The following is a 25,811-nucleotide window of genomic DNA, read 5'->3' as shown; positions in this document are numbered from 1 at the left end:
TACTCAGGGTATCCCTCTCATTGCGCTGGGCAATCTGGGAAACAGCCCCGGTGCAGTGAAAAAGAGAAATCTCCAGACAGGGAACCGGGACCCGATGAACAGAGAAGACAGCTAACCGACTATCTCAGGACAGGTAACTCGAACCCCATCAACAGCTGAGACTGTTAACCGCTCAGGACAGGTAACTGGAAGCCGATGAAGAGCAAACACAGTTAACCGACTTCTCAATCCTGGGGTGACTACCCTTAAGGAAATCCTCCTCTCTCCATCTCAGAACCAGTCTGTGCATCCAAAAGCCCCCTAACTGGCCTCCTTACCAAAACATTGGACTGAAAATGCAAATCTGTGTTCATACCCTTTTCCTCTGTACCTTCAGTGCTAAAGCAACCAGCCTAAGGAAACTGAGGTTTTGATGAAAAGAGCATGGCACAGCAACTGTGACCAGTCGCTACTGCGGGGTGGCCTGGGTTTGAACCTCAGCTTCACACATCTGGCCACATGACTGAAGGCCAAGGTGTTCACCTGTTTTATTTGGGTTTCCTTACTTTTTCTGGTAACAGCTTTATTGAGATGTAATTCACATATTATAGAATTCACCCATTTAAAGCATACATTTCCATTGTTTTCAATATATTCACAGAGTTGTCCAACCATCACCGCAATCAGGAGTGGAATATTTTCATCACCCAAGAAAGAGACCCTGTGCCATCAGCGGTCCCCACCCCCGCTCACCACCCTCCCCCGCCCTAGGCAGCCACTTACCCACTCTCTACAGATCTGCCTTTTCTGGCCGCTTCACACAAATGGAATCACATAATATGCAGCCTTCTGTGTCTGGCTTCTTTCATTTCAGCATCATGTTTTCAGGATTCATCCATGTAGTAGTACAGATCAGTACCTCCCTCACTTGTATTGCCACATAACATTCCACTGTGTGTACTTGGTCATCCATGCATCAAAGGATGGACATCTGGGCTGTTTGTACTTTTTGCCTATTTTGGATAATGCTGCTGTGAACATTCATGTACAAGCTGCTGTGGAGATGGATACTTTTGTTTCTCTTGAGGATACAGCTAGGAGAGGAATTGCTGGGACATAGGTAATTTCTGTGTAAACTTTGAGACCACCTATTTTTGAAGAACATTTTAAGGCTATGAGGAAACATTCTCTTCATTTAAGAAAAATATTTAAAAATATACATGCATAGAGATGTCTCTCCTTGCTTATTATAAACATTACATACTTTGAAGTGTATGTGTACAAACAAATGCATTTCTGTGCTTTCTAAACTTTCTATAAGGAAGAGGATTAATTTTATAATCAGGAATAAAAAGAGTGATTTAAAAAAATATAAGCATGACCATGTTTTTCTCCTCATTGCTTAGGGGACCTCACACGAACCTCCACGACCCGGAGGACTGACTCTCTCCATCTCAATCCTTCCGCCCCAGCAACACTGAATCCTTCAGTGCCCCAGACACACTGGCTCAGCACTTGGGCACAAGCTGTTCCCTCTACCTGGAACTCCTATCCCTCAGTCTGTCTGCCTCGCAGACACCCATTTTCATGTTCAAAACTCCAGCTAAGACAATGATCTTGGCTTTTTCTTTTATCCCTAATTCCTAGCACACTATTCAACCTAATATACGTGTTGAACTGAACTCCAAATATTTCCATGTAAGAAAGAAAAGCAAGGAATAATGTTTAAAGTTACCTACTGCACTTCAGTGTATTTGCTTCAAAACAAACGTTGAATGGGATAAAAGGTGACAAGTGTTTGCAAACTACAATACAACAGCTAACAATAACACAAGTGCTTACTATGTGTTGGGCAGTTTTAAGCAGGTTTTTCATGGATTAACTCAATCCTAATACTATTCCCGTGAAGTGGGTGCTATAATTAATATACCAGTATCATTTATTATGGAAAAATTTTCTTTTAGAATCTTTACATAATGGTTGGTACCTGTTACCTTTAAGGAGAAAGCCTTTTATTTTTTAAATCATTTATTTGGCTGCACAGGATCTTTAGTTGTGGCAGGTGAACTCTTAGTTGCAGGATGTGGGATCTAGCTCCCTGACCAGGGATTGAACCCAGGCTCCCTGCACTGGGAGCACAAAATCCCAGCTACTGGACTCCCAGGGAAGTCCTAAGAAATACTTTTTAAAAGTATATTAAAAAAGCCATAAGCCAAGTTGGAGAAGTTCTAATTTCACTGAAAACTGTCCTTTTATACAAAACTCTAAGAGGGAAAGGAACTGGGTATGCAAACATGTGGGCAGAGGGAAGAACTTGAAGACGTAAAAGTGGAAACGGGAGGTGTACTAAGCCCGTCTGGGGGCAGTATCAGGGCAAGGTGGGAGCTGAGTACAGGCAAGAGGGAGCCACTGGATGTTCAGGAAGCGGAAGTAGGAGAAACGTGTCATGAAATCCCAGGGATTACTATTCAGAGTCCAATTAGGAAAAGAGAGTCCAGTGCTTTGGAGTCAGAATGGAAGCAGAAGGCATTACCCAGCAGAGTGGCCTAAATTTTTTATTACGGTAAACAAAACAAGCACCAACTTTACAATTCAAAATGCTAACTCTTATCATGAAATAACTTTTGCTACATGCTTGTTCAGAATAAAAGGAGACGCGCATCCTTAGGGACCAACCAGCTCTGGGAAGGGAGCCTCCATGGGCAGGCAACAGCCTTGCTCCTCCCTGGACAGGCTCCACTTCCACCTCGTCCTGGGTCTCTGTCTGGTCAGTGTCCCCCTTTTACTCTCAAAAGTGCCTCTGTTTAAACTGGATCGTGGTGATGGCTGCACAGCTCTGTGCATTTGCTAAAAATCATTCAATAACATACTTACTGTGGGCAAATTTTATGGTATGTAAATTACACCTCAACAAAGTTGTTTCTTAAAAGTCCTGATTGGAAGGACAAGTTATATATGAGTTGATCTATACATCATGACCTCAAGGCCTTAAGTGACTAACCTTCAGTAAAGGGACAATTCCAAAGAGTTCTTTTCCAAGAAGACAGGCATTATTTTTTTTTCTACTCAAGACAGCTTCTTGGCACATGACAGGAAAATAAGACCCTCGCCAAGTCTCACAGACCCAATGCCACAAAAGTCAACTCTTTGCAGGCCTTGGCACATGCTCTTGTTAGTGCTTCATTCACTCGAGTATAGAAGCAGCACAACCACAACCATCCCTATTTGAGGCCATCTAAGCCATTCTTTGGAGAAGGCGATGGCACCCCACTCCAGTACTCTTGCCTGGAAAATCCCATGGACGGAGGAGCCTGGTGGGCTGCAGTCCATGGGGTCGTTAGGAGTTGGACACAACTGAGCGACTTCACTTTCACTTTTCACTTTCATGCACTGGAGAAGGAAATGGCAATCCACTCCAGTGTTCTTGCCTGGAGAATCCCAGGGACGGGGGAGCCTGGTGGGCTGCCGTCTCTGGGGTCGCACAGAGTCGGACACGACTGAAGTGACTTAGCAGCAGCAGCAAGCCATTCTTGGGCTTCCTAGGGGGGCGCTAATGATAAACAACCCACCTGCCTATGCAAGAGATGTAAGAGGGTTTGATCCCTGGCTTGGGAAGATCCCCTGGAGGAGGAAATGGCAACCCACTCCAGGATTCTTGCCTGGAGAATCCCCATGGACAGAGGAGCTCGGCAGGCTACAGTCCATGGGTTCACAAAGAGTTGGACACAACAGAAATGACTTAGTGCGCGCGCACACACACACACACACACATACCCAGGCGACTATTAATTCCATAGGTGGTCTCCATTTGCTTTAAAAGGATACATACAATGTTAAAAGTTTTGGCGTGTTACTGGCTTTGAACATTAAAGCCAGAAACTTTTCCAATTTCAGCTTTAACTCTGGAGTCCAAGAATCCTAAAGTAAGGAAAAAAGAACAAGGGAAAATAAGAAAAGCACCAGATCATTAAATGCCAACAAACATTGTCAAGCTGTGGCCTTCAGGACGAAACAGCTCTGCCACAGTTACTGAAATCAGAAGCAAGATGTCTTGTCAGTGGTGTGATGCTGTAAAACACAGGTTTTAGGACATCTGACCAATTCGCTTACAGAAGATTCAAGAGCCCACAGCAGAAGGAAAGGACAGAGTCCTTTCATAATCAGGGAAAAAATAACCCTGTACATGATTTGAATATTTCAAGGATGTCAAGTAACCTTATTAGGCTGAAAACCAAAAATAATTCAGTATGGTTTAGGCATACGTGGCACTGGCGGGCATATACAATTATCGCTGTTACAGAAAGTCCCCGGAAGAAAGGGACTCATTTCCATCAACCTCACTCAGACAAGAAAAACAGAAAGAAGCGGTCATCTGCCTCAAATACTCCATCATGTCCAGCATTCTGATATGTGTCTAGTTTGATTTCTTCCTTAAAAATAAAATATTTATCTCAAATAACGTTCACTGAGAAGGAAAAAATGATGACTTAAGTAGTGAAAGAATAAGTGTCACAAGCAACAACCTTTCTCGGGACAATTTTCCTGAGGGTTCTTAGACAAGAGTATCTACCACTAAACCAGGAGGTCCCACTGAAAGTTCTGCTGCTAAAAATTCACGTCCACTTGGCTCTGAGATCCTGTCCCATCTCCTCCGACCTGCCCATCCTCCCCACTTCTCCCTCCAGCTCTCATTGCTCTCACCCCCCACCCCACTCCACTGGTCTATCCTGTGCATTCTCTGACTCTTCAAAAAAAAATACTGCCAAATAAGCAGAAAAGTCTGATATCTTAAAAATTTTGTAATTCCCTGACACAGCACAATGACTCTATTTCTAATGGGTCTGTTGTGGGTTGAACTGTGTCCCCTAAAAAGACATGTTGAAGCCTTAATCTCCTCGGAATGTGAGGTCAGGGGAGCGGGGACACTGCAGAAGAAATTAGCTCAGAGGAGGCTGAATGAGAATAAGCTCTTAATCCAATATGACTGGTGTCCTTATAAGAAGAAGGACAGTTAGGCACAGACATGGAGAGAAGACAGCCATGCAAAGACAGAGCAGAGATTAAGAATCATGCAGCCACAAACCAAGGGACACCTGAGGCTACTGGAAGCTGGAAAAGGTAAGGAAGGATCTTCCCTAGAAGTTTCATAGGGAGCACAGTCCCTCGACACCCTCATTTCACAGTTATGGCCTCGTAAACTGTGAGACAAGCAATTTCTGTGGTTTTAAACCACCCAGTGTGTGGTCCTTTGTTATAACAACTGCAGGAAACTCATATGGTGTGCTCCAGCTTGAAGCTCTCTGTGCTCAACTGTATAGAAATCAATCTCAGGAAGGATTGCTAGGTTGGCCAACATAAACCAAGACATCTTAAACAAAAAAAGCAAAATAAAATATTTGGGTATCCCTAAGACACTCCTATGGTTTTTCTAGTAGTCATGTATGGATGTGAGAGTTGGACTGTGAAAAAAGCTGAGCACCGAAGAATTGATGCTTTTGAACTGTAGTGTTGGAGAAGACTCTTGAGAGTCCCTTGGATTGCAAGGAGATCCAACCACTCCATTCTAAAGGAGATCAGTCCTGTGTGTTCTTGGAAGGAATGATGCTAAAGCTGAAACTCCAGTACTTTGGACACCTCATGTGAAGAGTTGACTCATTGGAAAAGACTCTGATGCTGGGAGGGATTGGGAGCAGGAGGAGAAGGGAACGGCAGAGGATGAGCTGGCTGGATGGCATCACCGACTCGATGGACGTGAGTTTGAATGAACTCCGGGAGTTGGTGATGGACAGGGAGGCCTGGCGTGCTGCGATTCACGGGGTCGCAAAGAGTCAGACACGACTGAGCGACTGAACTGAACTGAACTGAAGACACACTAGACACACTGTAGTGAAATGATACAATCAGAGAAAAAAAGACAGGTGGCCTGCAAAGGAACAGCAATCAGACTGATGGCCAACTTCAAAACTGCAACAGTGGGAGCCAGAAGACAAAATAAAAAACCTTCAGTGTCCAGAAAGAAAATAACTGTCCGGACCTCCCTGTGGTCCAGTGGTTAAGACCCCGAGCTCCACTGCAAAGGGCATGGGTTCAGTCACTGGTCGAGGAATTAAGATCCCTCATGCCACATGGAAAAAAAGAAGAGCTATAAACCCACTATTTTAACCCTGTCTGAGAAAGCAGTACAGATGCTTTCAGACAATAAGAACTGAAAGAAGGGATCCTCAACGAAAGGAGCTTCTAAAGGAGCATCTTTCAAGTAGGGGTGAAAATGATCCTGGGTGGAAGGGCTTCTACACAAGATGGAATAGTAAACAAAAATACTGGTGAACCTAAGGGTAAATCGATACTGATACTGATTTCTTAAATTTTTTTTTTGACTGCATAAAATTTTAAAAAGTTCAGATTTTGTGGGGCTAAAGTATATACTAAAATATTTGACAACTACAGCCCGTAAGTTAAATGAGGTCCTTGTAATGGTCAGGAAGAGAGTAAAAATACTAACTTTAGATTTTATTATGTACACTGAAGTATCTGTGATGACCACTGAAAGAATATATTTAGAGAGCAGTAAAAGGAAAAAAAGGGAGAATAAAATGACTCTGTGAATACTGATGACCTCTAACCTCCTGAACTCTGAACAGGAACTTGAACTCAGTCTTGGAACATCAGACCTGCCGAGGACTCACGGGGAACCTTTCCGTGACTCTCCCAGCTCCACCTCACCTTGATCTAATGTTATGTAATTCTCATAACAGAACCTTGACTGTGAGAAAATCTAACCTTCCACTGCAAGGTTCATCACCTTTGTAACCATTCTATATTTTTAGCCTTTTAGGAGAAGACAGTAGAACTAAATTGGGACTGACCAGAAAAACAAGCAGAGAATTCAACTGCGCCACTATACAACAATCTGGCTTTGATAGAATGAGTCAACCACCTGACCTTCAATTTAGCAGCTGCTGCTCAGGAGTACTGGAGTTTCAGCTTTAGCATCAGCCACCTCATGCAAAGAGTTGACTCACTGGAAAAGTCTCTGATGCTGGGAGGGATTGGGGGCAGGAGGAAAAGGGGACGACAGAGGATGAGATGGCCGGATGGCATCACCAACTCGATGGACATGAGTTTGAGTAGACTCCAAGAGTTGGTGTTAGACAGGAAGGCCTGGCGTGCTGCGATTCATGGGGTCGCAAAGAGTCGGACAAGACTGAGAGACTGAAGTGAACTGAACTGATTCAGGAGTAACGAATTGGTTTTACTGAATTCAGTAAACAGAGAAAAATATTAGAAACTGAAATGTACTGAGTTTAGAAGAACTGTGTCCATTGTTCAGTGGTTGGGGAGCAAGTGCCGTACAAATTTTTGAACAGTGTGAGATCTTTAGAAAAACTATATAGTCATATCAAAATATGTTTCTAAATACATTTCAATAAACTTCTCAGTGGGATGTATTAATTTTAGTAAGTCAACAAAAAATTACCTTAATAGGTAAATTTTATTTATAAATACTATATTAAAATGTCAAGTAAAATGAGGGGATAACAATTAAAAGAGCTATAGACAAATAGTCTGATGGAAATAAAGTAGTACAAAATCAGACAATCAAATATATACCAAGTAAATGAGAATTTTAACACAAATCAAAATATACATGGCCAGTGATTGTGTAAAGTAGCCTAGATTTTTCTCTGGCTACTAGTTTTCATTATAATTGAATAGGTTATTGTTTCAATATTGCAAAAGTTTACAAAGAATGACTGAAGAGGTTAGTATATTTTACAATATTTTGTCAGTCTGAGTTAACAAGTCTTGGTGCAATAACAACAACAAAATCACATTTTACAGCAGAAGAAAAGTTTGTTAAAGCAAATTACCTGTACCTTCTTTCAAAATACAACATATGCACAATTCAGTGTTTTTTTACCGCATCCTTCAGAAATCACCAGCGTATAAAAGGTGGAACTGCCGTGCTGCCCAGGATCCAAGATCTGGAGCCAGTCGCTTACCTGGAAGAGTTCTTTAAATGAGGGGTGCACCATGGGGTTGGGAACAAAAGGCAGGGCGTAGAAAGGCAGGAACTCCGTGGTCTGGCTCAGGGCCGCCCCTTTGGTCTCCAGGTAGGTTTTGAAATAAGAAATCCTTTCATCCAGGTCCTCTTTGTCCTGCAAGGAAGAGAGGATGTCTGAGATCTCCAGCTTCACACCGGCTTACCGGTTCACCCATCGTCCCTCCAAGGATCCCTCGGTTCCAGCCACGTTGCTGGCATCCTCCTCGCCTGGCCCAGCCTGCGAGCTGTCTCCACTCATCCGAACATTACCCCCTGTTTCACCCCTTCATGAAACTGCCAGGAATATCAGAGAACTGGATGTATAATATATATAGTCCAAGCGCTGCCTTTTCACTTTATCATTACCATTTTCTGATATCCTTAAATTCATCAACATCTTTCTTAATGGCATGACAAAACTTCATCTTGTGGGTCTATCATAATTTATTTAACCAATCCCCCGTTATTAGATATGCACATCATTTTCATAGTACAGAGGCAGAAAAAAATATTTGTCTGCATTCCTGTGATTTCCTTAGGAAAGGTTTTTAAGGGTGAATAGTTTTGTTTTTTTTTTAAATATGGAATTCCTCACGAATTTGCATGACATCCTTGCACAGGGGCCATGCTAATCTTCACTGTGTCATTCCAATTTTTTTTTTTTTTAACAGTATACGTGCTGCCAAAGCAAGCACTTAAGGGTGAACAGTTTTTTGAAACAGCAGTTTCCATATCATTATTACCTTCTTTTATTAAGCCAACCAGGAAGTGAGCTTGCCAGCTTCACTACTTCTGGGTGTAACCCCAGGCAAGCCGGGTCCCCCCCGCCAGGTTTCCACCTCCCCCTGGGCCTCAAGGAGAAGGTCTTCCCTGGCCTCACCTGTTAGGTCCCTCACAGCCTCATACACAGGCCAGTTCTTCTCATTGATCTATCTCCCTTCACCTATACCATGAAGCCCACTGGACTTAAAATTTTTATTGATTTTTTAAAAATCTTATAACAAAACAGAAAAAACTAGTAAAAACAGATACAAGGGAAATGAAACTCTCCCACGATGGCACCCACCTGAGAACCATCTTTAGGAACAGCCTTCCAAGAACAGCTACTACAATTTGCTATATAGCTGCTCCCTCCACTCTGACCCCTCCTGTGGCCACGGACATGTTAATAAGTTAACACAGGTCCTCAGGGGAGTAGCCGGGACATGGAGAAGTCACAAAACAAAGGCAGATGGTCCGATGTCAGCCTGGCTGGCCCCCCTCTGTCATTCCCTCCACACCCCAAGGTTTACCCCGGAGCAGCCTGTGTCTGCTCCCCTCTCTTTCACACCTCCAGGAAAAGACAGCAGAAGCTCAATTCAACCCGTCACTCAAACTTTCACAAATGGGCACACCATTTTCCCACTGTTTAAGCTTAAATTCATCTTCTGGTTGAAAATGTGGTCTAAAGATGCATTCTCTTAGACATACCCATCTTGAGATAGTCAAGCAAACGAGGACATAGCTTTCATTACAGAAATGATTAACTTTCCATACAAATTAGAAAAGAAGCTGCTGGGAATGAGATAGAAAAAGCATTCATCGGGACATACGAGGCCTACTCCTGAGAAGCAATATGATAAAAGGGCTGAAAAACTAACTTAATCCTCATTTGCAAAAGGTAACGGCTAACATCCTCCTTTAGCACACCCTGCGGGCCAACCCCCCAGCACAAGGTGAACCTACAGGTCTGCCTGCGGAGTGCTTCAGAAGGTATATGGCAAAGTGGATGTGCAGGTAGAACTCCAGCTTCTGGGCCAGAGAGTCGCCATCCCGGATGGGCCTGGGGATGTGCTCCTCCCACAGCCTGAAGAACACCTTCTGGTCTCCACTGTCAAACGCGGCAAGGAGATCCCTCTGTGGAGAAGACATCAGAGTGAAGCCCGGTTGGTTACAAGGGATGCCATGTCTCCCAACACCCCTGAATCTCACACCCTCCCGACGCCTTGCTGTTGTTGTCGCTCATTCGTTTCTGGCTCTCAGTGACCCTGTGAACTGCAGCATGCCAGGCTTCGCCAGCCTTCACTATCTCCCAGAGCTTGCTCAAATTCAGGACCATTGAGTCGGTGATGCCATCCAACCATCTCGTCCTAGACCCCCGTATACTCCATCATTTCAGTGTGAGCAAAATCAAGTCTCCTTTTCAGAGATGAGGGATAGAAAAAGAGAGATCCAGAGGGCTTCAGACTGCCTTGGCTGACGCTCCTGCAGACCGCCCCGGTTTTCCACTGCTCTGCAACATCAAATCTGAGCATACTGAAGAACAGAGGGCTTCCTGGGTAGCTTAGTTGGTAAGAATCCACGTGCAATGCAGGAGACCCTGGTTCGATTCCTGGGTCGGGAAGATCTCCTGGAGAAGGGATAGGCTACTCACTCTAGTATACTTGGGCTTCCCTGGTGGCTTACCTGGTAAAGAATCCTCCTGCAATATGGGAGACCTGGGTTCGATCCCTGGTTTGGGCAGACCCCCTGGAGAAGGGAAAGGCTACCCACTCCAGTATTCTGGCCTGGAGAATTCCATGGGCTGTATAATCCATGGAGTCACAAAGAGTCGGACACGACTCAGCGGCTTTCACTGAAGAACAGGTGCAATGGTGAAGGTCTCTGAAATGGAAGGAATCTTCCACCAGCACAAGAATACACTCGGGTCGCCCTCTGGACTTGGTGACCCACCGCCTAAGACTGATGAGAATGGCTCGGACCCAGAGCCCAGCCAGACCTCAGCGGAGCGACCTCATATCTACAGGGAGTCACTGACACCACAGCTGCCAAGATGTGGCATGCAGCCAAGAGTTCAGCCACACGGAGCGGTCAATCCCAGGCCTGGGAGGTAGGACTGCCTGTTGTCACGGGCCTGCTGTTGTCTGAAGTGTGTCTGGTGGAGAGGGCAGGGCAAAAAGTGATCACAGAGCTGAGCTCCCCCACAGAGTGACTGCCTGGGCCTCCAGGTCCAGGAATAGGACGCCTGGGCTGGAGACGGAAGGAGAAACACAGGCCCGGCTCCAGGCCAACCTCGGGGTTGCGCCAGTGTGACGGCGTGGGGCAGAACCCATGGCCTGACTCACCACGCGGTGGTTGAGACATAGAACTCTGGAGAAAGGATGTGGCAGTCAGCACATCACCTGTCTCACAGGAGGAGCGACAACTGACCCACCACCACCACCACCTGCTGTGTGCCTTTACAGATTTAGGCAAGGTGGTTCAGCGGTAAAAGAATCTGCTTGCCAATGCAGGAGATGCAAGACATGCCAGTTTGATCCCTGGGTCGGGACGATCCCCTGGAGGAGGAAATGGCAACCCACTCCAGTATTCTTGCCTGGGAAATCCCATGGACAGAGGAGCCTGGCGGGCTTCAGTCCATGGGGTCGCAAAGAGTGGGACACTATTGAGCACGCATGCTTGCCTTCAGGATCAAGAGAGCTTCCTGCACTGTTTTCCTTTTTGTATCAAATGCCCACAATACACAGACCTCCATTTTGGGCTCAACTGCAGAAACTTTTTTCAGAGTTTTCTGATTATTTTTTCAGATTTTCTGTAGAATCTCCAGTTCCCCCATCCTCCACCACCATTACTTACCACCATTACTGGGTCACTGGTCTTTTATGCTTTTAATAATTTTATATTTTTTTCTGTAAATTTTTTTTAAGGTAACATATTCTATTTGTTTACAATCGAGCTTTTTAACATAAGATAGAAACCTACAGAGAACAGGGTTGCTGTGTTTGGTTTTCCTTAAGTCAGAAACATTCTCTGATAAGGAGTCTTCCAACACGAACCCTGCAAAAATGTTCTCTGTGTCATGTGACCGAGAACGATGGTCTCTGAATATTACCTCACTCGGGAAGGGACTGGCTTACACTGGAAAGAAACTCAGACGTTTTCAAAATAAGCCCCACAGTGAAATTCTACCTCTTCTAAATGGCCTCTTTGGGGGGACCTGGCCAGAGGATCCCATGTTCTTGTCACTTCCTAATACAAAGGTGAGAGGGACGTGCTGCTGGGGCCTGGCCCCGCCCCAGGCTCAAGTCTGCTGAGCTCTGAGCAAACTCTGAGGACCACCCAGGGGAGGACTCTCCCGTGAGGTCCAGAGACTGTGTACAGACTCTTGAGGGTGTCTTAAAGCCTGGGTCAAGTGTTTTCTTAACATGGTTTGGCAAAGTATGCTTACGCATCACATGGCCCATCTACAGTTTATTCTAGACTCTGCATTTGTAGACCCGGGACCACAAACCTTTGCTGTGCCACGACACTCCCAATTTATGAACCATATTCCGAACCTGGAAATGGTCCCTGCACAGGGCACCCAAAGCTGGTGTTCTGTGACAACCTGGAGGGATGGGGTGCAGAGAGAGGTGGGAGGGGTTTTAGGATGGAGGGGACACACGTATGCCTATTGCCAACTCACAATGATGTATGGCAAAAACCATCACAATATTGTAAAGTAATTATCCTCCAAGAAAAATTAAAAAATAAATAAAAATTTTAAAAAATGACCCCTGAATTTAAAATAATATCTACACATAAAGCAATCCAACTCAATGGACATGAATTTGAGCACACTCCAGGAGACAGTGGAGGACAGAGGAGCCTGGAAGGCTGCAGTTCATGGGGTCGCTGAGGGTTGGACACGACTGAGCGACTTCACTTTCACTTTTCACTTTCATGCATTGGAGAAGGAAATGGCAACCCACTCCAGTGTTCTTGCCTGGAGAATCCCAGGGACGGGGGAGCCTGGTGGGCTGCCGTCTCTGGGGTCGCACAGAGTCGGACATGACTGAAGTGACCTAGCAGCAATAATCACCCATATACACAGGTTCTTACAGAACTGTAATTAAGGAAATTTTGTCTATTGAGGGCCACTGACACTTGGCAAGTATCACTAAGCCACCGCTCCAGGTATTTTCATTTGGAAAATCTATAAAGGTGGGACACAGCTGTTTATTGAATGGGCAGAAAAGACAGGCTTCTCACAATCAGAAAGTTTCAAGACCTTTCAAGTTAAGTAGCCTCTGTTTACATGTCTAATGATGACCAGAGTCTCTTCTCCTGTTCTGAAGTTTGCTCTGGGGTGGGGAGGAAGCCTCAGGCTGCCTGGTGCAGGATTGACAGAGGAGCCCGCGTCTGAAGTGGTGCAGGCTCGGCACCCAGATGCCCAAGGCCTGGAGGGGTACTGGGCAGGGGCACAGCCCCACTCCAACTCCCTGGGCCACGCCAATGGTGTCCCTGCTCCTTGGTACCCCATGCCAGGTCATGGAGGAGTCAGCAACTCGGTGGGACTCTCAAACCCAGTCTCTGATTTTTCTTGGAAGTATATATACTGAAACAAATTTATTAAAATAATCAAATCATGTTTTATGGGTTACCGTTTCAAATTTGATTTGTTTAATACTGACTTAGCCTCACTCCTTGTAGTGTTTAGGAAAATGAACAAGAGAGTTATAAGAGAATAAAATTTGTTAATTCCAAAAAATAAAAATATTATCAGGCAAAGCTGAAACAAGCTGCCTCAGGAAATGGTATGTTCTCTTGTCACGGGTCGTACTCGAGGTGAACCAGTTCCTTACCTTTGAACGGGATGCAGAATCAAATGACTGAAATGAGGACTTTTTGCTTTTGGCCGCACACGTGGAATCTTAGTTCCCTGACGAAGGATCAAACCCGTGCCCCTTGTATTGGGAGCACAGAGTCTTAACCACTGGACCACCAGGGAAGTCCTTGAAATGAGGACTTTCAAGGTCCTTCCTGATCCTAAGAGTTGATATCTGCCCTCTGCAGCCCACCGCCAGGGGCTCCCAGCCACCCAGGATTTCCTTTGACAGAGTGCTGCCCTGTATATGGCTCTTGCTCCCTCCAACCTCCCCAAACTAGATGGCAAGCACCCTGAGGGCCGATATTCTGTTTTATTTTGTTCACCATAGTGTCCCCAGTACTTAGAATTAATAACCTAAATTTCCTCAGGGTGGGGATCACATTTGTCTCTGTTTTTAAGCATTGTGTGGTTTCTTCTTCCTACCAAGAAATATGTATGGAAAAACCTTGTGTTGCCATTCATTTTCTAGGTCAGTCAAGAAAGGATGTGAAATCTCTCCAGAGATTTGAAGATGATATCACCTGTTTATCCATAAACGTCGGCACAGTCTAACAAGTTGCTTTGCCCAGGTCCCCAGAAATGATTCCAACCTTCTCTAATGGTGATGTATTTTAGAAGTTGGGAGCATTTTGGTTACATACGAAAATCAAAAAAGTAAAATGTTACCTGGAATTTCAATGATTTGGGGTCCCTTAAAGAGCCACATGTAGATTTAGATAATGGTTTTCCTTTTATTTTGCATTCTTTCAAAAATGTTTTCAAGGTGTCTTCAAATTCAGCAAAATCTAAATACTGTAAAAAAAAAAAAAGCATAAATGAGCATACATTTCTCTGTTCTAACATCAACAAAGTGACTGTCTTTGATGTAATTGTATCAGCTCAATATTATCACAAATATATAATGGGATTAATTAACTGTCATCTTTGGAGAAGTAATGTGGGATCAGGAATTTACTTATTGATATACATACCAAAAGCCTAGAAAGACAGTATCATAGAAAATGTTCATTTCAGTTCAGTTCAGTCACTCAGTCGGGTCTGACTCTTTGAGACCCCACAGAGTGCAGCATGCCAGTCCTCCCTGTCCATGTCCAACTCCCAGAGTTGGCTCAAACTCATGTCCATTGAGTCGGTGATGTCATCCAACCATCTCATCTTCTGTCATTCCCTTCTCCTCCTGCCTTCAATTTTCCCAGCATCAGGGTTGTTACCAATGAGTCAGTTCTTCGGATCAGGTGGCCAAAGTATTGGAGCTTCAGCTTCAGCATCAGTCCCTCCAATGAATATTCGGGACTGATTTCCTTAGACTGACTGGTTTGATCTTGCAGTCTAAGGGACTCTCAAAAGTATTCTCCAACAACACAGTTCAGAAGCATCAATTCTTTGGTGCTCAGGTTTCTTTACAGTCCAACTCTCACATCCATACATGACCACTGGAAAAACCATAGCTTTGACTAGACAGACCTTTGTTGGTAAATTAATGTCTCTGCTTTTTAATATGCTGTCTAGGTTTGACATAGTTTTTCTTATAAGGAGCAAGAGTCTTTTACTTTATGGCTGCAGGCACCATCTGCAGTGATTTTGGAGCCCAAGAAAATAAAGTCTCTCACTGTTTCCATTGTTTCCCCGTCTATTTGCCATGAAGTGATGGGACCAGATGCCATGATCTTCGTTTTCTGAATGTTGAGTTTTAAACCAGCTTTTTCACTCCCCTCTTTCACTTTCATCAAGAGGCTCTTCAATTCCTCTTTGCCATGAGTGGTGTCATCTGCATATCTGAGGTTATTGATATTTCTCCTGGCAATCTTGATTCCAGCTTGTGCTTCATCCGGCCTGGCATTTCTCATGATGTACTCTGCATATAAGTTAAATAAGCAGGGTGACAATATACAACTTTGATGTACTCCTTTCCCAATTTGGAACCAGTCCATTGTTCCATGTCCGGTTCTAATTGTTGCTTCCTGACCTGCATACAGATTTCTCAAGAGGCAGGTAAGGTGGTCTGGTATTCCCATCTCTTAAAGAATTTTCCAGTTTGTTGTGATCCACACAATCAAAGGCTTTAGCGTAGTCAGTGAAGTAGCAGTAAGTGTTCTGGAATTCTCTTGTTGATCCAATGATCCAATGGCTGTTGGCAATTTGATCTCTGATTCCTCTGCCTTTTCTAAATCCAGCTTCAACATCTGGAAGTTCTCGGTTCATGTACTGTTGAAGACTAGTTTGAAGGATTTTGACCATTACTTTACTAGCATGTGAGATGAGTACAACTGCGTGGTAGTTTGAACATTCTTTAGCATTGCCTTTCTTTGGAATTGGAATGAAAACTGACCTTTTCCAGTCCTGTGGCCACTTCTGAGTTTTCCAAATTTGCTGGCATATTGAGTGCAGCATTTTCACAGCATCATCTTTTAGGATGTGGAATAGCTCAACTGGAATTCCATCACTTCCACTAGCTTTGTTCATAGTGATGCTTCCTAAGGCTCACCTGACTTCACACTCCAGGATGTCTGGCTCTAGGTGAGTGATCACACCCTCGTGGTTATCTGAGTCATGAAGATCTTTTTTGTACAGTGTATTCTTCTGTGTATTCTTGCCACCTCTTCTTACTATCTTCTGCTTCTGTTAGGTCCATACAATTTCTGTCCTTTATTGAGCCCATCTTTGCATGAAATGTTCCCTTGGTATCTCTAATTTTCTTGAAGAGATCGCTAGTCTTTTTCATTCTAATGTTTTCCTCTATTTCTTTGCATTGATCACTTAGGGAAGGCTTTCTTACCTCTCCTTGCTATTTTTTGAAACTCTGCATTCAGATGGGTATATCTTTCCTTTTCTCCTTTCCGTTTCACTTCTCTTCTTTTCTCAGTGATTTGTAAAGCCTCCTCAGACAACCATTTTGCCTTTTTGCATTTCTTCTTCTTGGGGATGGTTTTGATCACCACCTCCTGTACCATGTCACTAACCTCCATCCATAGTTCTTCAGGCACTCTGTCTGTTAGATCTAATACCTTGAATCTATTTATTGTTTCCACTGTATAATCGTAAGGAATTTGATTTAGGTCATACCTGAATGGGATAGTGGTTTTCCCTACTTTCTTCAATTTAAGTCTGAATTTTGCAATAAGGAGTTCATGATCTGAGCCACAGTCAGCCCCCAGTTTTGTTTTTGCACACTGTATAAAGGTTTTGTTTTGTTTGAGCCCTTCAAGTGGCTCTGGAGGGTATGGGGTTTGATTCTAAATGTGATTTCAGCCCTCCTACCATCTTGTTAGGGCTTCTCCTTTGTCCTCGGACATTGGGTGTCTCTTTTTGGTGGGATCCAACATCCTCCTGTTGATGGCTGCTCAGTGGTTAGTTTCTCACAGGAGGAGATGAGCATACATCCTTCTACTCCACCATCTTGTGATCAGAGGAGAAAATGTTCATTTACATAAAATAAATGTGCTTTTAGAAGGAAAATGTAAGTTGTAAGATTCAGTATAATTATTAATAGAAAATAAAATGAAAAAAAAAGAAAAGAAAATAATATGTGCAGCAGCCTGAAAAAAGCAAAAGTGATTGGCAGAAGGCTTTAGTAGGTCACTGGGAATTTGTTACCTGCAACAGGGATTAGAAATAATGCCTGTCCCTAAGAAGAAAGGTAAGTCATTAAACCTGGGAAACACCATCTGTGATCTTCAAGTCGGGCACTAAGGATCACCCTTCGTCTTTAAACGTCATGGACAGAAGAGCCTGGCTACAGTCCATGGGGTGGCAAAGAGTCAGACAGGACTGAGCATACACACACACACAGAGAGGTTTATGGCAGTGACACAGACTACTGCTGCTGCTCTCCACTTCTCTGCCCGTCTCCTCAGTTTGTGTCAGTCACACTTCTCTGTTTCCACCTCCTCTCACACTGGCTATATCTCTGGGCCCTGTCCACCACCCTCTGCTGTGATGCCTCTGAAAATTTATTCATGATCATACCAAATTTCAAAGCTGCATCCCTATGGTGGATGCCTCATTCCTGCTCCAGGACCATGTCCCTCACGTGTGACTACATGCCTGATGGACGCTCCAGTCACACACCAAAATAGCAGCAACCATTTCTTTAGCATCAACTCTATGCCAGACCCCGGATTAAAGTAGCTATTGTTGTTTAGTCGCTAAGTGCTGTCTGATTCTTTGTGACCCCATGGACTGTAGCCTGCCAGGCTCCTTCGTCCATGGGATTTCGCAGGCAAGAATACTGGAGTGGGTTCTTATTTCCTTTTCAAGGGGATCTTCCCGACCTAGGTCTCCTGATTGGCAAGTGGATTCTTTACTGCAGGATCACCTGGGAAGCCGGCTAAAAGCTGTAGAGAATATCAAAAAGCATAAGGCTTAGGCCTATCCTTCAAAAACTTTCCGTGTAGGGCACATAAAGGTCCATTAATAGGCAACAAGTTAACTAGATGATGACACAGCCACTCAGTGAAATACTCTACAGTATTCAGAAGTCTGAGGCAGAACACAGGAAGATGTTTATACTGTATGACTGTTACAGATAAAAGGTAAGCTACAGGGAGAGAAGTTCAAGAGGGAGGGGACATCTATGATTAATTCATAATAATATATGACAGAAATCAAACCAATATTGTAAAGCAATTATCAATCAATTAAAAATAAATAAATCTTTAAAAAAGATAAGCTACAGAACAATGTGCATGGTATCATTACATTTTGTAAAATAAACTATATAGTCATGTGAATATATTTTGAATACTCAAAGAAAAAAGTCTAGAAATGTAATATACTAAGCCATTAATAATGGTCACTACAGGAGCAGAGTAGGAGAATTCACTGTTTACACTTCTGTACTGTTTGAATCTTTTACCACGAGCATGTATTGCTTGTATAACTTTCTTTAAAGGAAATCTAAAAAGCAGCTTTAAGATTTCAGCTTATTATGAACACACTGAACATTATAAAATGGAAAACAGATAACAGTAATGTAATGATATAAACATTACAAGGCATTATAGAATTTGTTGCATTGTAAAATACAAGCGTCACAAGTTTTCAAGATCTCTTTCTCTGTGACCTGTGTTTTGAGAAACATACCTCTTTCACTAGTCCAAGTAATTCTGATTCATGAGCCAGAACGTCTACCATATTGAACAGATACTGTTAATTCTCACAGCAAAAATCTCTGCAAGGCAAAAACATAAAACAAAGGCTTTCATTTCAATCATCTGTGAATTAACAAAAGAGAGCTGTAGGGGACTTCCCTGGTGGTACAATGCGTAAGTACCCACCCGCCAATATAGGGGACACAGGTTCCATCTCGTCTGGGAAGATTCCACACGCCCCACGGAACAACTAAGCCCATGAGCCACAACTGCTGAAGCCCATGCACCCTGCACTCCAGAGGCTGCAAATACCAAGCCTGAGGGCTGCAACTGCTGAGGCCCGCGTGCCCAGAGCCTGTGCAACGAGAGAAGCCGCCATAATGAGAAGCCTGAGCACCCCAACAAACAGAAGCTCCTGCTTCCTCGACCAGAGAAAAGCCTGCGCAGCAATGAAGACCCAGCAGAACCAAAAAATACATAAATAAATTATCACTTTAAAAAAAGGTAGCTGTAGTGGGCAGAATAATGGCCCCCAAAGTTGCCTGTGTCCTAATCCCCAGAATGGGTGAATATGTGAGGTTGCTTAGAAGGGGGAAATCAAGCTTCTTCCTACCTCAGGGCTTTTGCGCATATTGTTCTTTCTGCCTGCAACATTTTTTCCCTCTCTTTCTTCACCTGGCTGACCTCTGTGCTTAATAAACATCACTTTGTCAGAGTTTTTCATGACCATCATCTGAATAAGATTCTGTTATGATCACCTCTCAGTGAACATGAGCCATCGTTGGGTGTTCTATTACCCTGACATTCTTAAAAAGTACAGAATTTTCTGTACACCTTTATATCATAATAGGCTCACTTACTGAGGACCTATCGTATGCCAGGCAATGTGCAAAATACTTCATATTTAATTTTCACAATAAACCTGAATGATGAATATTTTTTATATTCTCCTTTTACAGATGAGGCAACTGAGGCCCAGGGAGGTTGAGGTGTTCCCTAGAACTCAACTAATAAGTGACAAAGTGGAAATTTAAATCCACACTGATATTAACCACTACACAGTATTACCCCAAAGTTTGGACCATCTGAATTAGAATCCCCTGGGATGCTTGTGCAAATGAAAATTCCTAGCATCACTCTGATCTTACTGAACATAATGTCCAGAAACTACTTCAAACAGTCTCTCCCGATGACTTTTATGCACGTTCCAAGTTTGAGAACCACAGCTTTACTTTATGCAAAAACTAGAGAAAATTTCTTCAGTCACTTTTGAGGGTTGCAGTGGCAGCTTCGGAATTTCTATAGATAAGGATTTAGGGCCTACGAGCTAGTTGAATAAAGGCAAGACTAAGGCATTTTTGTCTGGAGGAGGAATTTGCATAGCAAGCATCCTGTTTTTGCTTAGATTGGAACAAATCTGGATTTAACCTAGGTGCCTGGGGAGAGAGGTTGGCTGATGGATAACGGAAGGGATGGATCTAAAAGCCCCAGGCCACCCTCTCGTGCCGCCACTACCCAACTGGACGACCTGGGGCCCCCTTTGTCCGGCTCACTGGAGCAAAGATCGGGGACTACTTGTGGCAAGCAGCTGGCCTGTCCTCGGGATGTCCGAGCAGCCGCCTCAGGCCCGCGCCAGAAAAAAAGTCCAGGACAGCAAGCGAAAAGTCGGGGCATCCGGCTGCGGCTGCTGAGTTGGCTCATCGGGGTCTTCCTCTGGGAAGAGGGCTCAGGAGAGCCGCGGCCCTCGGGCCCATCATTATTCCTCCCCGCCCGGGGACGGCGGGCTCTGAGATCTCCCGGCAATGTCGAGGCGGGGAGGACGCACTTACCTGTTCTTCCGTAGCGGACGCACGCGCCTACCTGGCCCGGCCTCCACGTCTCCAGCCGTCGCCCCGGCAACCACCGCCGCCAGCCTGGCACCACGTGAAGCAGAGCAGCCAATCACGGGGCGCGACCTGTGCAGAGCATCCTGGGAGGAAAGGCGGAGCCTGGGAGGCTATGCTCCGAAGCTTACAGGCGTCCGAAGTGAAGTTGGGAATCGCGGAGCGGTGACGGCTGTGGATGTTGCGCTGCAGAGCCAAGTTACCCGTCCTCCTTTCCAGTTTCCCATTGGCTCATTTCCACAAATATTGTGCCTGGCCCTGCGGATAAGCCCAATCAGGCTGGAAAATAAACTGGCAAGAGATTGCAGTGTGGTGTGAATGGAAATAGATGGGCGTCGTTATTCCCATTCCAGAGGAGCCGCCTTCAGTTCAGTTCTGTTCAGTTGCTCTGTCGTGTCGACTCTTGGACTGCAGCACGCCAGGCCTCCCTGTCCATCGCGGCGAACTCCTGGAGTTTACTCAAACTCATGTCCATTGAGTCGGTGATGCCATCCAACCATCTCTTCCTCTGTGGTCCCCTTCTCCTCCTGCCCTCAATCTTTCCCAGCATCAGGATCTTTGCAAATAAGTCAGTTCTTTGTATCAGGTGGCCAAGGTATTGGAGTTTCAGCTTCAGCATCAGTCCTTCCAATGAATATTCAGGACTGATTTCCTTTAGGATAGATTGGTGGGATCTTGCAGTCCAAGGGACTCTCAAGAGTCTTCTCCAACACCACAGTTCAAAAGCATCAATTCTTCGTCGCTCAGCTTTCTTTATAGTCCAACAATCACATCCGTACATGACTACTGGAAAAACCATAGCCTTGACTAGACGGACCTTTGTTGGCAAAGTAATGTCTCTGCTTTTGAATATGCTGTCTAGGTTGGTCATAACTTCCAAGGAACAAGTTTCTTTTAATTTCATGGCTGCAGTCACCATCTGCAGTGATTTTGGAGCTGCCTTGGAACCAAAAATGTAGCCCAAGATCTGCCTTAAAGCTCCAGGCACTAGAATTCCACCCCACTGCAGCAGTTTCCAGGAATTTAGAGAAACTGTTTTTCCCCCACGTGAAATGTAGGTTTGTAAAAATGAAACAGGATCGCAAATCTGCCCTCACCTTGCACGTGGTGCTTTTGAACTGAAGTTCACCAGCACTGAAGAAGGACCTGTGAGTCTCTCTCTGGGCTGGATGCTGGGAAGGTGGCTGGAGATGGAGAAAATCCCTCCCTTCCAGGCACTGCAGGCCAGATCTCACATGTGTACATCCCCAAGAATGTGGAAACCACCCAGGCCAGAGACTAGGAAAAAAGTGTGGAGAAGGTAAATGAGCTTGACTTTGAAGAAGCCCTGCGATGTTTTGTGGTCATCTCCCCAGGACCCAGGCTTGCCAGTGCTCTCTTGAGGTCTGAGATTGTTTTCAAAGTAAAGGTTGTATTTAGCAGGAAGAGACACCCTTCCTGGTAATATGAATTGAAAATAAATCTCTCTGTTCATGATGAAAGTTCATATTTATTATCAGCTTATTCTGTTCTGGGGTTGCCAGACAAAATACAGGACAACTAATTAAGCTTTAATTTCTGGTGAGTTTTTAGTATAAGTATATCCCCAATATTGCCTTATTTAATTGTGCATACAGGACATTATATTGTCTTGTATTTTCATTTGCTAAATATGGCAATCCTATTTCCTTGCGTTGTTCTGTTAAGAAGGCTTTCTTATCTTTTCTTGCAGGGAAATAGAGGAAAATAACAGAATGGGAAGGATAGAGATCTCCAAGAAAATTGGAGATACCAAAGGAACATTTCATGCAAAGATGGGCACAATAAAGGACAGAAATGGTAAGGACCTAACAGAAGCAGAAGAGATTAAAAGGTGGCAACTAGTGGAAGAGAACCTGCCTGCCAATGCAGGAGATGTAAGAGATGCAGGTTCGATCCCTGGGTCTGGAAGATTCCGTGGCAGAGAGCATAGCAATCCACTCCAGTATTCTAGCCTAGAGAATCCGATGGACAAAGGAGCCTGGCAGGCTACAGTCCATAGGGTCATAAAGAGTTGGACACAACTGAAGCAACTTTGCACTCACACAAGAATACACAGAAGAACTATACCACGTGGACTCTGAACCAAGAAGACAGGTGGCTCTGAAGTTGCCATGAAACAGTAGGACCCTATGGTCTTTGACCGCCCCCTCCCCCCTCCATGTCCTCTGCCTGCCTTTTGTCTGTGGAAAACTTCAGTCAAAGAATAAGTTTAATCAGAGAAATGAGAACATGTGAAAACAAAGGAAAACAAGCAAAGGAGACCAAATAATACTAATGTAGTCATTAAGCATAGTCGAGGACCTTTAGTTCTTTCTCAAGGGCTATAGATAATATTCTGAGTGATATGCTGTGAGCTGTATTATAGATGCCAGAACACCAGGTAGAGAAGTTGACTACATGATGACCAGACTATACCCAGGACAGGAGCTGCCACAGTTCTGAGAATTGGCCCCAAAGAAATGGGAACAAATGGACCTTAAAACTGAAGATTAACCATACCCAAAACAACCAAGATCACACTGGTCATATCACTGATGACCAATTTGAAGATGACTGTTAGAGATGACTGTGCTGTTTCTGTATGTCTATAAAAGCTCCTGCCTGTTGGGGGTAGTGGGGAATCTGCCTTTGGACAGATGTCTGCCCTGAATTAAAGCAAACTTTCCTTTCCACCAGCCTGGCCTCTTTATTGGCATTTGAACGGCAAGCAGCCAGAGCCCACACACTTCAGAGCCACCTGTCTTCTTTGCTCAGAGTCCATGTAGAAATAGAAGAACTGGGTCTTGGGTCTCCCAAGAGCTGCTTGGTTTCTTGGAAGGAGAGCACAGCGGGGTGGGAATGTATATCCCCCCAGGAGAGCTGTCTATAGGCAGGGGAGCAGGGAAGTAGGAAAATGAGGGAGACCAGAGCATCCACCCTGGCCTCAAGTGCTGTCCTTCCTCTCCCTGACCCAGGCGTGTGAGTCACATAGGTTTGGTTTTGTTTTGTTTTTTTTTTTTCAATTGAGACACTACACTTTTTTAATGATCTTTTAAAAATTAATTTTATTTATGTATTTGTTTATTTACCTGTGGTGGGTCTTCTTTGCTGTGTGGGCTTTTCTGTAATTGCAGCAAGCGGGTCCTGCTCTCTAGTTGCCACGCAGGGGCTTCTCATTGCAGTGGCTTTTACTGTTTGCTAAGTACAAGCTCCAGGTCACTGGCTTCAGTAGTTGCAGCACATGGGCTCAGTGTTTGCAGCTCCAAGGCTCAAACAGGTTCAATAGTTGTGACACCCAGGCTTAGTTGCTTCACAGCATGTAGGATCTTCCTGGATCAGGAATCGAACTTGTGTCTCCTGCATTGGCAGGTGGATTCTTCACCACTGAGCCACCAGGGAAGCAGCCACCCCCAATAGTTCTGTGGCCTAGATGAGGTTGGTAAAAAGATGCAGGCCTTCAAATGACCTTCCCAAATGGCAGACCTGGATCCAAGATCATTGCAAAGCAAGTCAGCTCCTGCAAGAAATCCTCAGGCCATTCTCAGCAATGGTGTTCCTAGGTATAGACATGATTTTTAGTAAGAAAAGTTATGACCAAGCTAGATAGCATATTGAAAAGCAGAGACATTACTTTGCCAACAAAGGTCCGTCTAGTCAAGGCTATGGTTTTTTCAGTGGTCATGTATGGATGTGAGAGTTGGACTATAAAGAAAGCTGAGCACCAAAAAATTGATGCCTTTGAACTGTGGTGTTGGAGAAGACTCTTGAGAGTCCCTTGGACTGCAAGGAGATCCAACCAGTCCATTCTGAAGGAGATCAGCCCTGGGATTTCTTTGGAAGGAATGATGCTGAAGCTGAAACTCCAGTACTTTGGACACCTCATGAGAAGAGTTGACTCCTTGGAAAAGACTCTGATGCTGGGAGGGATTGGGGGCAGGAGGAGAAGGGGACGACTGAGGATGAGATGGCTGGATGGCATCACAGACTCGATGGACGTGAGTCTGAGTGAACTCCGGGAGTTGGTGATGGACAGGGAGGCCTGGCGTGCTGCGATTCATGGGGTTGCAAAGAGTCGGACACGACTGAGCTGAACTGAAAATTCGTTTCTAAGCAAGTTTAAAACACTCATTGTAAGGCACATGATGTGCGCACAGAAGGTGGTATGTTGGTTTGAACCTGAGAGTAGATGCTACAATGACTGCACTTGGCTTGCAGGTGGACACATCCTAAGGGCCAGCGAGACGTGGCTCACAGGGAACCTCTTTAGTTCTGTGGCCGACCCTATCACCAAGCATTTCCTGACCTCATTGTCTCAGCCTAAACACCGGCTCACTTGCTCCAAACCAACTTTATGATTTCACGGTGAGACCTGTATGTCGACTTGAAGGGTGTGTATGAGACAAAGTGACAACCCAGCTCCTAAACAAACAGTTAACTGTAACAGTAAAAAACAAACAAACAAACAAAACAGGGACTTCCCTGCTAGTCCAGTGGCTAAGACTCCAGGCTCACAATGCAGGGGGCCTGGGTTCCATCCCTGGTCAGGAAACTATTAGATCCCGCCTGATGCAACTAACAGTTTGCATATCACAACTAAAGCTCCTGCACTCCGCAACTAAGACCCAGCATAGCCAAACAAATAAATATAAAAACCAAATAAATATAAAGAATAATTCATGATGATAGATGTTGCAGGTAGTAGCAGTAAATCTCCCTTATTACCTTTCTGCCCACCTGTAATGAATGTCCCCTGAGCTCAAATAAGCCTGAGGTCAGGGGTAGGAGGAAGAACTCCTGCTCTGCTCTTGGGTGAACTCTTTTACTAATAGACATTTGAAGACAAAAGTGAATCTATGGCCCCTAAGGAAAGAATCTGGGAGGACGGGGCTCCCCAGAGCAGCTGCCACAGGAGCATCTCGGAGCTTGTTGGAAACGCACACTCTCAGGTCCCACCAGATTTGCCAAATCAGAAACCCTAGGGGTGGCGCCCAGTAATCTAGGCGATGGGGACGGGTGGGCACTCCAAGTGTGCGTCCCGCTGGGCGGGCTCAGGAGGGAGTGTCCGCCCCACCCCGCGCCCCGTCCCTTCCCCGCCCCGCCCCCCAGCCACAGCACGGAGAGCAGGGCACTGCAAGGCTAGATCTGCGACCGCTGCGCAGCGGGGATAAATCTATTAGCGGAGCAAC

The 25,811-nt window shown here is 44.8% G+C and overlaps 1 protein-coding gene and 1 non-coding gene across 5 annotated transcripts in view; both read right to left on the bottom strand.

Moving 5' to 3' along the window:
• ARMC9 (armadillo repeat containing 9) overlaps positions 1 to 20,657 on the bottom strand; it is a 184,634-nt gene extending 163,977 nt beyond the window's left edge. For all 4 annotated transcript variants that reach the window (XR_006058866.2, XM_060410505.1, XM_015093598.4 and 1 more), the window contains exons 1-6: positions 20,572 to 20,657; positions 18,735 to 18,822; positions 14,319 to 14,444; positions 9,749 to 9,919; positions 7,983 to 8,138; positions 3,805 to 3,897 (exon numbers count right to left, since the gene is read on the bottom strand). Coding sequence is in view for 3 of the 4 variants with exons in the window: in XM_060410505.1 (XP_060266488.1) it covers positions 3,805 to 3,897; positions 7,983 to 8,138; positions 9,749 to 9,919; positions 14,319 to 14,444; positions 18,735 to 18,785 (597 nt within the window). In the remaining variant the exon portion in view is untranslated. The remainder of the gene's footprint in view (positions 1 to 3,804; positions 3,898 to 7,982; positions 8,139 to 9,748; positions 9,920 to 14,318; positions 14,445 to 18,734; positions 18,823 to 20,571) is intronic.
• On the bottom strand, positions 8,599 to 8,710 carry LOC114113315 (U6 spliceosomal RNA). Its single transcript, XR_006058997.1, has one exon. It is a non-coding gene; the product is annotated as a U6 spliceosomal RNA (small nuclear RNA).
• Positions 20,658 to 25,811: the final 5,154 nt, after the last annotated feature.

Source organism: Ovis aries, chromosome 2 (assembly GCF_016772045.2).
Source record: "Ovis aries strain OAR_USU_Benz2616 breed Rambouillet chromosome 2, ARS-UI_Ramb_v3.0, whole genome shotgun sequence".
Lineage (NCBI taxonomy): Eukaryota > Metazoa > Chordata > Mammalia > Artiodactyla > Bovidae > Ovis > Ovis aries.
Note: the sequence above shows the minus strand (reverse complement) of the source record. Positions and strands in the feature narration are given on the sequence as shown.